Source organism: Lycorma delicatula, chromosome 8, assembly GCF_047948215.1.
Source record: "Lycorma delicatula isolate Av1 chromosome 8, ASM4794821v1, whole genome shotgun sequence".
NCBI classification, from domain to species: Eukaryota; Metazoa; Arthropoda; class Insecta; order Hemiptera; family Fulgoridae; genus Lycorma; species Lycorma delicatula.
Genome location: NC_134462.1, coordinates 62,460,766 through 62,475,911, shown reverse-complemented (window position 1 = coordinate 62,475,911; position 15,146 = coordinate 62,460,766). Strand labels below are relative to the sequence as shown.

Below are 15,146 nucleotides of genomic sequence, written 5' to 3'. Positions count from 1 at the left end.
TATTTTTATACATCACACTATTAAAACATATAATTATAGAATAAGTCTCAGTGTATTAAGTTTAATAAAGAGTACAATTGTTTATTATATCTAGTGAACACAGGTCATTCCCCATTATTATTAAGGCATATATAAATTTATCTCTTTTATTATATATCATAAATATTTTATGATAAAGAAAATAAATATGAAGAAAACAGTAATTAAAATATTATCACAATCACTCATAATTTTTTTCTTCTCAAATCATCTTACAAATAATCATGCATATTTTTATAATTATCACCCCCATCACTCTCTCTCTCTCTCTCTCTCTCTCTCTCTGTGTGTGTGTGTGTGTGTGTGTCACCAGAAAAAAGAAGAAAAAATCCATTGAGTAGTTTCATTCTCAGAAAGAATACAAATTAATGAATACCACTTCCATAATAATAAAAGAGAAGAAAAAATCCAATGAGTAGTTTCATTCTCAGAAAGAAAACAAATTAATGAATATCACTTCCATAATAATAAAAAATTAGTCTAGCTAAGATATCATTAAGTTTCATATAAACTGATAAAATTCAAAGTAAAGATAACAATTGCAAATCTTTTTGTTTGCAACAAACCACTAATAATACCTGATCATAAAGGATTTCATTCACAGTTAATGTTAGTCTAATTAAACAAATTAAAATCATCATAAAAACTAACATAATTTTAATAATTTATTAAGTTATTGATATTTTATTTAATTTCAGTATAGCTGTGGTTAACTGTGAGCAATGGTAATCGAAAACATTAATTATGTGAAATGATTAGAAAATGTTACCATACAATAACTTAAAATTTTCCAGCAGGACAATACACAATAAATAGTTCTGATTTGCAGAAAGAACAATTTCTGGATTTAAACAAATGATAAACCCATGATTTAAAAAAGTATATATTACTTGTACAATATGCTTACCGCAATATGCTTACCAGTAAAATTATGCTTACCGCATTAAAAATATAATATATAACAGATGTTATAAAAATATATAAAATCTTGGTTTATAGACTTTTACAACAATTTACAGCATCAAAAAAAGGCAGGCAGGAGTAAGTTTCATAATGAACAAGAAGATAGAAAAGAGAGTAGAGTATTTCAAAATGCTTAGCGATAGAACCATTGTAATCAGCATAAAATCAAAACCTAAGTCGACAACGATTGTTAACAACTACAAGCCTACAAGTGCCCATGATGATGATGAAGTAGAGTGTATATATGAAAATTGATAAAACAATTAAACACATAAAGGGAGATAAAAATTTAATAATAGTTGAAAATTGGAATGGAAGCATCAGAAAAGGCAAGAAAGGAAATACTGTGGGTGAATATGGTCTGAATAAAAGAAATGAAGGACTTATTGAGTTTTGCACGAAGTATAAATTAATAATCGCCAATACCCAGTTTAAAAACCATAATAGAAGAATATACACATGAAAAAATTGGGCAATACTACAAGGTATCAGAAAGATAATACCATGGTTAAGCAAAGATTTAGAAATCAACTCATCAACTGCAGAGCATATCTAGGAGCAGACATTGATACTGTGTAGCAACATAATTTAGTGATAATGGAATGTACATAAAGGTTTAAAAACCTGAAGAAAAGGTAACAGAAGAATTGGTGGAATTCAGAGATGCTTGAGGAAGAGGAGGTAAAGAAGATTTTTGAGGACATCACAAGGGTCTGAGTAAAAAAGATAAAGTAGAAAATATAGAAGAAAGAAGAATGTTAAAAAGGAGATTCTTAAATCAGCAGAAATGAACTTAGGCAGAACAAAGAACTGGTAGAAAACCTCAGATATCAGAGGATATATTGCAGCTGATGGATGAGCATAAAAGGTATAAGAATGCTAGTGATGAAGAAGGCAAAAGAACATATTGATAATTATTATACACAAGAAGTGCAAATCAGCGAACGAGTGGATTAAAGAAAACTGTTCAGAAGTGGTAAGAGATATGATCACTGGTAAAATAGATGAACCATACAGGAACGTTACGGAGAATTTTGTGGTACATAAGTTAAAATCTAATAATATGTTAAATAAAGATGGTACACCGATTTATAATATGAAAGAAAAGGTTGGTAGATGGGTGGAATATATTGAAGAGCTGGACAGAGGAAATGAATTAGAAACTGGTGTTATAGAGGAAGAAGAGTAAGTAGAAGAGGATGAAAAGGGAGATACAATCCTAAGATCAGAATTTAATAGAGCATTAAAGGATTTGAATGGGAGAAAGGCTCCTATTATACAAACTGGTGAGTAATATTTACGAAAAAGGGGAAGTTCTATCAGACTTCAAAAAGAGTGTTATCATGATACCAAAGAAAACAGGATCAGGTAAATGTGAAAATACATAACAATTAGTTTAATTTTCATGCTTCAAAAATTTTAACTAGAATTAAAATTGAGAAGAGAGTGGAAGAAGTGTTAGATTAAGACCAATCTGATTTCAAGAAAAGTAAAGGAACAAAGGAAACAATTTCAGCACTCAGACTAACAGCAGAAGGAAGATTAAAGAAAAACTAACCAACATACAAGACATTTATAAACTTAGAAATGGCATTTGATAACATAGACAGATTAAAATGTTAAGCATTTTAAAAAATTTAGGGTTAAAGTATAGAGATAAAAGAACAATTGCTAACATTTACAGGAACCAAACTGCAATAGTAATAATCGAAGAGCATAAGAAAGAAGCAGTACTAAAAAAAAAAGGGAGTCAGACAAGGATATTCCCCATTCCAGTTACTTTAATCTTTACACAGAACTAGCAGTTAATGATGTTAAAGAACAGTTTAGATCCGAAGTAACAATGCAAGGTGAAAAGATAAAGGTGCTACGATTTACTGATGTTATATTAATTCTAAAATGGAGATGAAGTCCGATTGAAACCAACATGCATTTCCCTTGTAAGATCCAAATATTTCATTAACTGAAATTTTATGGCTATAACTCTGGAACCGATGAAAATAAATACCACTTATGACATATCATTGAAAAGCTCTCAATGAGGGCTTTTACTGCAGTTAAGAAAAAGAACAAAATCCAAAGTTTTTCGATTTTGGGCTTTTTTGGACACTTATGGTTCAGTCAATTGCAATCAGAAGGGGAGGTGCACAACTAGATATTACAACAGCCCTAAATCCAAAATTTCATCATCCTACAGCTAATCATTTTTGAGTTATGGGAGATACATACGTACACACAGACGTCACATCAAAACTAGTCAAAATGAATTCAGGGATGGTCAAAATGGTTATTTCCATTAAAATATGAAAACCCAAATTGTTCATGATCACATTACTTCCTTTACTTCGTACAAGGAAGTAAAATTCAGTTAGCAAACTAGGTGCTATCAGAGTAACCAGTTTGCTACATAAGTGTGTAACAAAAAAATGGATGGGAAAACTAAATTAGATTTGCTTTTATTCTGTAAACATGTCATTAAAAACCCACTAGCCATTTAGTAATTACTTTAACAACAATCTAGCTGTTATACAGTTATATTACAAGTACCATACAAAAACCTCCCTAAATTTCAAGAAAAAGTTCTACTTGGGTCTGATGGTTCATACATTTCTATGCACATTCGGTATAATTTGTTCACCAAGGTCTAATTAACAGTTTCATTCTGAACTACACAACACAGATACAAATAATAATGACATGATACTTAATAGAATGTAGAGAAAAACTCACCTGGTTTTTTTATCTCTGATCATCTGAATGCTCGATATTGTATCCAATGAAATAAAATCTTTTCCATTTCCGACATCTTTTTCAGCTGAAAATATTAACTTCCCTTCTCTCAACTTACACCAACGTCGAGAGAAATCTTTAGGTTTTTCACCACCTGACGGAGATCTAAACACAAAACCACTATGAATCAATACAGAAGATGGATCAGGTGCTGGCCTTTCAAGAAGATCTTGCTTCAGAGGTTCAGGGTCAGTTTTAACTGACGGTGCTGATCCTTTACTTACTCTTCTAATGACACCAGGTGACCAATTGGAACCATCAGCAACAGCTTTAATTGCACGTTTCATACTAGTCCAACGTACAAGATTTGAACGTCTTTTAGGCGAACCTTCTCGTTCAGGTGATTCAGAGGGTTGTGAATCTAAAATACTGGCACTTTCATCTGTTTCATCAACTGAAGGTGATATAAGTTCAACATTTTTTTTTGAATGGTCAGGAAATGACGGCTTTATCTCTATATTACCAGACTGTTTATCTTTTGTTCGATGATATAAATAGTATTCTACATCATTAGGAATATTTTTAACACTAGCTGATGATGATGATAATTGAGATATTGAATCTACTCTTTCTGGAGGAATAGGTAAAGAAGCCAAAACTTCATCATCAGATTCATTACCAGATTCAATAGTACTGTATCTGGGTAATTGACATATATCTTCAAATTCTTCAACATATTCCTTCGGAGCACCTTCTCCTTCTAATGCAGAATACATAACATTTTCATATAAAGGGTCAAATTCGAGTATAACAGATTTTGAAGGTAATAATAATTTCTTCTGTTCTTCCCTTTGTTGTGCATTAGCTTCACTTATTTCTTTCATTCTGGATATCGGATCCCAGTTATTATACAAATCATTAGTAACAGAAAGTGAACTTACAGTACTTTCCGGACGTGAAATCGTTGAATGTATTACGCTATGTTCTTCACTACCAGATGAAGGACGTTCAACTTCATCAGAATTCAATGATGATTTGTTGGTTATAGTATCCTGTTCACTACTGCCAGTAGCAACTATTGAAGGAGACAGAGAATAAATATTATTAACTGAACTAAATTTCACATTATCTTGTAACACTACATTTTCATATGATTCACTTTCTGGTCTTTGTTCTACATGAACAGGATGATAAAAACTCCATGATTCTGATCTTTGACAACTCCTTCTTTCCTCAGCTAATGATCTTGTTGTCTCACTGCTTAAAGACTTATCAGAATCGCTATCTTGGAAAACACTTAATTTTTTAATTATCGGGACTTGTCCACAATGAAAACCACATTCACTCTGTACTGATGATGATGATGTAGGTAATGTATAATTTTCATAACTATGGCCACCAGAATTATTTGATTTCACAGACTGTACTTCATCATAAAGTGACTCATCAGGAAGCGGTGGAGGTGGAAATGAAGGTGGTGGGGCACTCTCCTCAAAATCAGAATCAGAATTTATAATCTCAGGTTTTGAATCTCCTAAGTTTAAAGGCGAATCAAATGATATGCTGTGAAAAATTTCTTCACCCGGTAATGACTGACAACGTTCAAATTTATGCTGCACTTCTTCAGCTGTAGGGGAAGATGAGACAATTGTCGACGGACGCCTTGTAAGAATACCACGTACTGATTTTTCTAAACGTGCACTGACATTCTTTGTACTTTCAATAACAGCTTTACTTTTTTCTTGTACACTATCAGAAGCCGATTTGATTTCATTTTTTAAGCTTTTTGTTAAAGTATTATAACTTTTGGTTAATGTATCTTCTCTAAAGCCATTAGATTTAATTTTATTCTCTATCGGTTTTTTATCATCCATACTCTTTTTCCCTCCACCTGATTCTAATAAAGTTTTTCTTGGTAAAGGAACTGGTTTTTTACCGGCAACAGCAGCATTTCCTACAGGTGCTGATACAGGACTTTTGGCTCGTGGTAGTGGCAATGGAGACTGCGAACTATAACCACTATCCATTTCAGCATTAAAACTCTGAAAATGAGAAAAAATTTTTCAGTAGAATTAAAAAATATTAAAGTTTAAATATTTTTAACAATATAACTTACAAAACAAAAATAACAGATAATCTTTTCCCTAAAAAAAATCCAATATATAACCTTAAGCAGCAGTAAAATCAGCAAGAACCAATAAAAAGAAATATATACCAATTACAACAATGCTAAGTTTAGCAAATATAAAGTGTTTTAAACAGAAAATTACTTTTTTTAACCCCATAAAAACATCCCCCATCACCAGATATAAATCAAACCTTTTCAAAATCATTACCATAAAATAAGGTCAATTGGCTTAAAAAAATTTAGTAACTTAATAATCAATAATTTATGAAATTGTAGACTTGATAATGTAAATAAACTGTTTAACATTCAGGCAAATAAATCTTTTTACAAAAATATTCCTTAAACTTAAAACTTTATAAATCTAAAAAAAATTAAACAATATATAAAAATAAATATATCATCAATAGCTTCAAACACCTAAAAAAAATAATAAGTAAATATTCACTTTTCACTAAGTGATTGCAGTCAGCATCATAAAAGTTTAAAATTTGTGTTTAAACTGTTGTATTATCTTTCTCAAAAAAAGGGTATAAAAATAAAATAAAAATATTGTTGGATTCTGCAGTTATTTGTACATAAAATTCACAAATTAATATTTATATATTCTTCTCTGTTTAATTACTAAAAATCTAGAAGGGAAAAGTTTCCCCTTATCTCCTTCATCTAACCCTTTCTAGCAGTTTTCTTCTTTTTTTTGAAAATTAAATTTAAATTTAAGCATCTACAAGAAAAAAATTAGTAGAGATAAACAAAATTATAAAATAATAATTATTATCATTAAAAAATAAATAATAAATTACTGGGGGTAAATTATTATCTATTATTTTCTTTTCTTTTTCGTTTCACCGAACTTCAGAATACATTAGATCAATCACTCTTTGCGTTCTATGCCTTTCTTTTAGCCCAGTATTGTTTCATTCTTTGTGATCTTACTTACTTTCTTCTTCAGAGAACTGGATTTTATGTTTGGTTTTGGCTTGAAACCTCGTTTTCTTGTTGTTAAGACTCAGGGTTATTTAAATGAGGTTATTTTAATTGAGTTATTTAGTTTTTAAATGAAGGTTTCTCACTTTTTTCTTACTCATTTTTAATTCTCTCACTTTTTTTGTTACTCATTATAACTTCTCACTTTTTCTGTTACTTCTTTTTAAATGAATTTTTAACTATGGTCTAACGCTCTTGTTGGTCAGTCTTCTGCCAGCCATTAATGACTCAACACGTGTTAATACAATATTGGCATATATAATGTTATTACAAGTTCAAATATTACAATAAAATTACTTTATAATATAAAATAATAAAGACTATTACTTATTTAATTGAACCATTAATCAAAATATTTAGAATAATTAAACCTAACCAAGGTACTACAACAAGGTGGCAGTTATTCAACATTTTTGGTCCTTTGGCTGTGAATAATCCACAACCTAAAATATAATTTGAAAATTTTGAAGAATCATCTGCAATTTTGAAGAATTATCACTTGGTCTTCCAGAACTGTGGATAAAATTGTAAATTTCAAGAATCTTAATACTCATCAAATTACTATAATAAAAGTATTACGACAATTAGATCTGCATCATGATTTACATAATCTTTTTTAATTTATTATTACACTTAATTTGCATTGTTTCATCACTTATATAATATCATTGATCCATTTCACATTTAATTTACTTTTTTAATATTTCACATTATTAATTTAAATTATTTAATTCTATTATGGAATTGGAACAATTAATAACACAAATACGGTCAGTAAAGGCCTTTATAACAAGAATTCACAATTTTACATAACAATTTGATCCCTCACAAGATGATAAAATTGATTTACAAATTAAATTAAGGAATCTTCTTAATTAGCAAGACAAATATGACATCATTCAATCAAAACTTGAAATGGAATTTGATGTTTATTTATCTTTGGATCGTGAACAAGTCAAGCAAGACTTATGGGTAGAATGCAAACTGCAACATTTAATAAATGATACTAATAATGATCAAAAATCATCTAATAAAGAAATTAATTCAAATACAATATTTAAACAACCACAACTACAACCAATTAATATACCTGTATTTAGAGGTAATGTATTAGAGTGACAGCACTATTTTAATATATTTATTGATTTAATATAGAGATGACTTAAGTAATATTTAAAAATTACACTATCTACATTCTTCTTTGAAGGATGAAGCCTTAGCTATCATTAAAGGTCTGCCAATAACTAACAAAAATCATATTATTGTTCTAGAATTATCAAAGGTACGATTTGACAACAAATATATAATTGCATTTCATAATGCTGAGTGTATTTTAAGATCAGATTCTATAAAAAGATATTCCGTAGATACTTTATATAAATTTATTAATGAAATTTCCTCAAAATATGAATTCATTTGAAGCAATGCAACTTCCTGTAAATAAGTATGAATTTATTGTTGTCCAATTTCTAACATCAAAATTGGATTACAATACTTCAAGATTATGGAAGGAAAAGTGATGAAAAATTTCCCACTTTCAAAGATTTTATTGAATTTCTTAATTCGAGACAACAATGTCTCAAAAATATTAATGCATTCACTCTAAACATGCAAGTGAAAACAGATAATGGGACCAAAGGACAGCATTATAACAATCCAACCAAATCTTTTAACAAATGCTTAACCTTAAATTCTAAGAAATAATTTAGAGGAAATAATGTTAGTAATTATTCAAGATTTAATTCTAATCAATGTTTGTTGTGTAATTCAAATCATCATTTACCATGTAAAAAATTTTTAAATTTGTCCACTGAGGATCATAAAGCTTTGTTGGCGGATAATAATTGTTGTTCTAACTGTTTATGCAAAAATCATTCTATTAATGAATGTCACTAATAGATATCAGATTTGTAATAAAAAACATAATACTCTCATTCATATGGACAAAATTAATGATTCTAATTTAGATAACAATAAGCCTGTTCATTTAATAATGTTCATTTAATAACGTCATTGTTCATTTAATAATCAGTCAAACGAAAACATACTTTTATCAACAGCCATATGTTATACCAATAACATAAATGGTAATCATCATTCATGTACAATTTTGTTAGATTCTGGTAGCCAGGCAAATTTTTCACGTGTAAATTTTCCTGAAAATTAGGACTTAAACTTATTAAAAATTTCCCCATTTTAGGCAAAAAATAACTCATTACCTCAATCCAAATTACACTTATGATATAAATACCCCGATTAAAACACACCCTAACACACACACAAGAGAAAACAGCCTTCCAACAACATTAGCAGAAGTAAAGATAGCTCTGAAGCAAACGAAAAATAACAAAGCAAGTGGAGAAAATTTCCCGACTGCAGAATTATAGAAGAACATGTCAGAAAAAATACAAAGAAATTATAAATATATGGCACAAAGAGGAATTTCCGGAAGAATGGAAAACTGCAATAATCCACCCTTTAATAAAAAAGGTGATAAAACCAACCCTGACAACTATAGGGGAATTTCCTTACTAGATTGCACTTACAAAATTCTATCAAGAACAGAATCAAAGGCCAACTGGAACAAGAACTAGGGGAATACCAAGGGGAATTTAGACCATGGCGAGGCTGCCTAGAACAAATTCTACATTTAAAATTAATTATAGGATATCATTAACTAAGGAATAAACAACTGGTAGTGACTTTTATTGATTTCAAGAAAGCATATGATTGTGTACATCGAGAATCAATGCTAAAAATCCTGAGAAATTTAGGGCTTCACCCAAAACTGGTGAAAATCATAGGACTAACACTAACGGATACCAAATCCAAGGTTAAATTCAGGGAAGAAATATCTGATCCATTCGACATCAAAACAGGGCTGAGACAAGGAGATGGACTGTCACCGCTTTTATTCAACTGTGCCCTTGAATTTATAACAAGGGATTGGAAAAAATTAAATAAAGATAACGTTAAAATAGGAAAAGATATCTCAGTAAATTGCCTAGGCTTTGCGGACGATTTAGCCCTACTAGACCAAAATATAGGCCAAATACCAACTGTCAACACTGGAAGAGATTGCAGGAAAAATTGGTCTAAAAATTTCATATGAAAAATCCAAAATTATGGTGAGAGACCCACTATGCATAAGCAAAGTAAAAATAAACAATAATGACATAAAACTAGCAGAAAACTTTAAATATTTGGGGGAAAACATCACACACAACCTCCAAGAAAATACAAACTGGAATGAAAGAATAAACTCATCAAAGCCACAATAAAAACACAAAACAACTATAACAAAAAATGCATGTCCATAAACACAAAAATAAGACATTATAACTCAGTTATCCAACCAGAAATACTTTACGGATGCAAAACCATATTTGGACCGTACCAGACAAGGTTTACCGACAAACTGGAAAAGATTGAAAGACAGATCCTACGGTGATGCGTCAGGAAAAACATTAAAAAAGACGGGATTTGGAGAATTATTTTAAACGAAGAGATTTACAAAACGATCATCCCAATAATTAATAAAATGAGAAAGAAGTAAATTTCCTTTCTAGGACATATTTTCTGAATGGAAGAGACCAGACTTATCAGACGGATAATTAAACTTTTCTAGAACAAGAAAAGCAGACCGAACTGGCTATACGAAGTACAGAGCAAAAGGTTTTTTTTGTTTTTCTTTTAACAATAAGCAGTTCCTGATAGTATTAAACTTCCAAACACTGCAAAATAAAGCAGTCAAAAACTGCTGTATATGAATAAATTCATCTAATATTTTCATGAAAATGAATTAAAAACAGAAAGAAGCAGAAAGTCAAAAGAACAATATAAGAGTTTGTAGACGAATTTAAACACTTACTTCAACTACTACATAATCACTTAGGTGGCTTTCCCAGAAGGTTAATACACACATACATATCTACCCAAGCAATAAGTCTGTTATCATACAGAATCAGAATTGTGCAGGAACTAAACTCATTAGGACTGAAAATTCAACTTCCACATAGCTAGTAGTTTAATTATTTCACAATTCAATGATGTTTTCATTTTTATATACCGCATTTATTATTATTTAGATATTATTTATTTATTTATGATAATTATGAAAAATCAAAATAAATAGAATCATTAGAAAAAAAGCAAATGAGTTGTATCAAATTTCACTTTAAGAAACATAATACAAGTGCAATGCAAATTCAACAGTACAAAATTGGCTAATTTATTTTCTTTATACTATCATGATTTCTGCTGTAAATGCAGGAACTTTACTATGTTAATTGTGAATGAAGATAAAGCAATACTGCTGGTAACAAGTAACAAACAAAGGAGCAACTTTCTTTCAGTAAATTAAAAAATGACACTAAGTAAGAGTTCTTAATAATCTCATCAACTCAAAGAATCTTTGGCCAATGTTTCCTTTTTTTGAGATAGTCCTTCACCAATTTTTATGGTATTGCCAAAAAGAAGCAATATCTTCACTGTATAAAGATAATTTAAATAAAACTCTAATGAAACATTTCTTTGTCCCAAAACATACAAGTAAAATTACTCCTTCAAAAAAATACAGGTTTTCCAACATTTAAACAAAGCTTTTCTGAGGAACATTAATTCAATTATTTTGTTTAATAAGTAAAATATAAGTTTAAAAAAAAATGTTTCCAGTATAACTTTCCATGTTACTTTTTTCATATAACATTACTATAGAGATACTAAATTGTGCCTACTTCATTACTATGGCAAATCACAGCCTGTTTAACTAACCTTTCCATCTGATGAAAATTTTATAACCATTCAGATGATAACAAGTGAGAAGTCTAATAGGACTTTCCTGAGCAAGCATTCTTATTACTATTTTCTCAATAATTAATTCATTATCTCTAACTTCTACTTATAATACATAAGCTAAGTTACTATAATTTATTTATCTTGTGTTTTGGCAGTTTCATGGCAATTTTTTTTCAATTATTAAAAAGTTAGTTTTTTCACCATTTTGGGGTCTTACACTTGATTTAAAAAATTTATATATTTTATGCATTTTATTAAACCTTATGTTAGTGCAGCATTTCTCAACCTTTCAGTATTTGCAACCCAATTTTCAATAATAATTTTCATCGCGCTCCCCCCTCTCATAATAATAATAATGTATGTTGGGTATTTTGATGCTAAAGCTACACTAAGACTTAATTACAAACCTTAAAAATTAACAAGAATAAGTAAATTTATTTATATTTGGCAATACCTATCTGCTGCATTAACAAAACGAGAATTGATGCCTCTCAATTGCTCTTTATCTTACATCCACCATATCGGATATTCTCGTGGCTTCACAAGAAGTTCCGATTTATCTCAAACATCCTGGAACATCTGCGCGACTGTCTGTGAAAACGTATATAAATGCTGCACCTTGTTCAATTCCAGCCAGTTTCAGTCAAGTCGATCCTTATGAATGTGTATGTTGTAATTTCCATGTTAATTGCAATTCACGATATTAAGTATTGACAACAGTAGATTTACATACAATCATGTATAAATCTTTAAGTGGGCATAAGCGAGCATTTGACATAGTGAAGCATCAACAAGCTGACACAAGTGTAGTTCCGAAAATAAAATCAAGAAAATATTCTCAAAAATACTTAAATTTTGGGTTTACCAATGCTTAAGTAAACGAAGAAGAAAGGCCCCTAGGTGTCATTTGCTCAAAAATTTTTATGAGGCAGAAAAACAGAATAAATAACAGATTTTACACAAAAAAAAACAGAATAGCTTATCTAACTGAATTAAAAAACCTAACCTAACAACTACGTCTAAAAAAATAATAATAAACTGCAGTAAATGCTGTTACATGAAAATTTTATGACATAAGCAATCAAATACAAAACTGATCATATCTTAAAAATTACTGTACCTCAACATGTACAAATTTAATGTAAATTACAAATAACTGGAGACAATTTTTTAACTAATACAAATAAATAAAATAATGAAACGATAAATAAACACATGAAAAGACTCATTACTGCATAAATATCTAATATAAAAAGTTCTCAAACCGAAATTACAATAAACTGTTCAGTGTACATTACACTTAACATAAATGTGCTAACTTAATAAAATACATTAAACAGATATCAAATTATTATTAAAGTAAAAAAAAGGTTGAATTGCATTAATAAGACACATCTGAAATAAAGGTAACACACATATATATAAGAAAACAGGCAAGACTAATTACATGTAGAACTTAAATGCCACACCAGTAACATCTGTGTAAACACTCGTTGTGCAAGTTCAAAGCTAACTTCAGAACAATAATACATGAGGAATTAAACCACCTCTTCAAAAATTAAAACTTCACATTATAATTAAATGTTAAAATATTCAAGCTTATTCCTTCACCACTATTTGTTCCCCGCAGCAAACTTTTAATAAACCTTATAAGTATACTAGAAATATTCCAAGTAATAAGTACAATTTCACAAAAGACACTCTTGTGAACCATCTGATAATTTAAAAATGAAAGAAAAAAATATATATATATATTGTGTGTCTATGTGCGTGCGTGAGTATGGATCTAATCACTTTAAGTCTAAAACAAGTGAGTAGCAATGAATGAACGAATGAATCTCTTTAAGAAATATAATTATTTTAAAATTCTTTGTAACTATTTTTATTTAATTATCCGTAGATATCAACAAAAACCCGATGTACAGTACTACGTTAACTTAATACAATAAAAAATATTATATTCATAATTTCAATTTCACACAGGATTGCATGTACTAACAGAACTGGAATATCAAAAGATACAGCAATAAATTGCAGTAAAATGAACTACTTTTATAATACAGTAACAAATCGCATACAAAAACAGAAAATAAACGATCACGTGAATTTCAGCAATGAACAAATTAATACTGTCTACAGTTGGACTGCATCACTCTTAGTTTCAGCTGAAAACTTAAAACTAGTAGCATAAAAGCAAAGGCAAAAAGATATCTTTTTTGTCGAAGATATTCCGCAAAAAAACATATCTTTAAGCAAACAGCAGTTCACGGAACAGCAAACAACTGATGTACAGAAAAATGAGATAAGATATAATTTATTGTTTTATTACACACCAAACGTAATATTTTACACTATTTATTTTTTTTTAATGAAAATTATTCAATCAAGCAGCAATTAAGAAAGGCTAAATTATAAAAAATAAACAATTACAAAAAAACGCATACTTACAACTTAGGACCAAATGATTGGAACGAAATAATTCAACCAGGTACATCCCATATCTTATCTTTTTGTAGGTTACCGCAAATCACAACTTTTATCTTTAGACATAATATAAATTGAATACTACTTCCACCAGTCTATATATATTTCACAAACGTCAACAAGGAAAAGACTTCGAGCAAGAGGACGAATAAATGTAATGTTTACTTTCGCCCATTACAAAGACATCTGTTGATGACTCACAATAAGAAACAGGTACTTTCGTATCTCGATGAAAATTAACACCACGCATTAAAATATACCTATCTGCTAAATCCTATAACCTCCTACACTCAGCAATTCACAAACTATTACTTACACAACACGTATAATTAAAAATACTTTCAAACTTATCGTAAATTTCGCTTACTTATCATGCGTAAAATCAGTAAAAACATGAATTTAAAATTTCCCTACTCTTTTAAAAATATTCCCTTTTATGGAACGGGTAACGCGCTCTACTTAAATTTAATAATAAAATATCATTAGGAGGGAATTTTTACAAGAATATTACTATTATTGCCATTAATATAAAACATGGTATGAACAATAAAAAATAAACAACGCCCTTAAGGTACAAGCGCCTCACTCTCTTCTAAAAGTGCTGTATACAGGAGTTAAATAGTAAGGAGCAAATAGTACATATAATTCATATTGTACTGATTTTTAGCTGCAAGTGAACTCTTCCTAGAAGTGAAAATCTTTAAATTTTAGCTTCAATCTTAAAAAAAAAATTTTACAAGAAATGTTTGATCACTAGAAAAAATTCACAACTTTTGTGCTCTTTTTGTAATTTTTCACTATTTTCAAGTTATGACAAACATTTCTTTTTAAAACTTCTGAGTCACAGTTCCTTGAAAAATTATTTTATTTGATGTACTTTTCAATATATGAACTACATAACCACATTTCATATTAATACTCAGAATTCTTGTAATACTTTGATACAAATTTTTTTTTTCAGGACCCTCTTAAATCAGGACTTCAATGAATTTGAATTCATGCTGAAGCTAGCACATAATTA

The 15,146-nt window shown here is 29.4% G+C and overlaps 1 protein-coding gene across 1 annotated transcript in view; it reads right to left on the bottom strand.

Moving 5' to 3' along the window:
* Positions 1-14,477, bottom strand: part of RhoGAP15B (RhoGAP_ARAP and RA_ARAPs domain-containing protein RhoGAP15B) — a 63,994-nt gene extending 49,517 nt beyond the window's left edge. Inside the window, exons 1-2 of the mRNA XM_075373014.1 lie at positions 14,090-14,477; positions 3,733-5,774 (exon numbers count right to left, since the gene is read on the bottom strand). Of these exons, the coding sequence (XP_075229129.1) occupies positions 3,733-5,759 (2,027 nt within the window). The 5' untranslated portion in view covers positions 5,760-5,774; positions 14,090-14,477. The remainder of the gene's footprint in view (positions 1-3,732; positions 5,775-14,089) is intronic.
* Between the last annotated feature and the right edge of the window lie 669 nt (positions 14,478-15,146).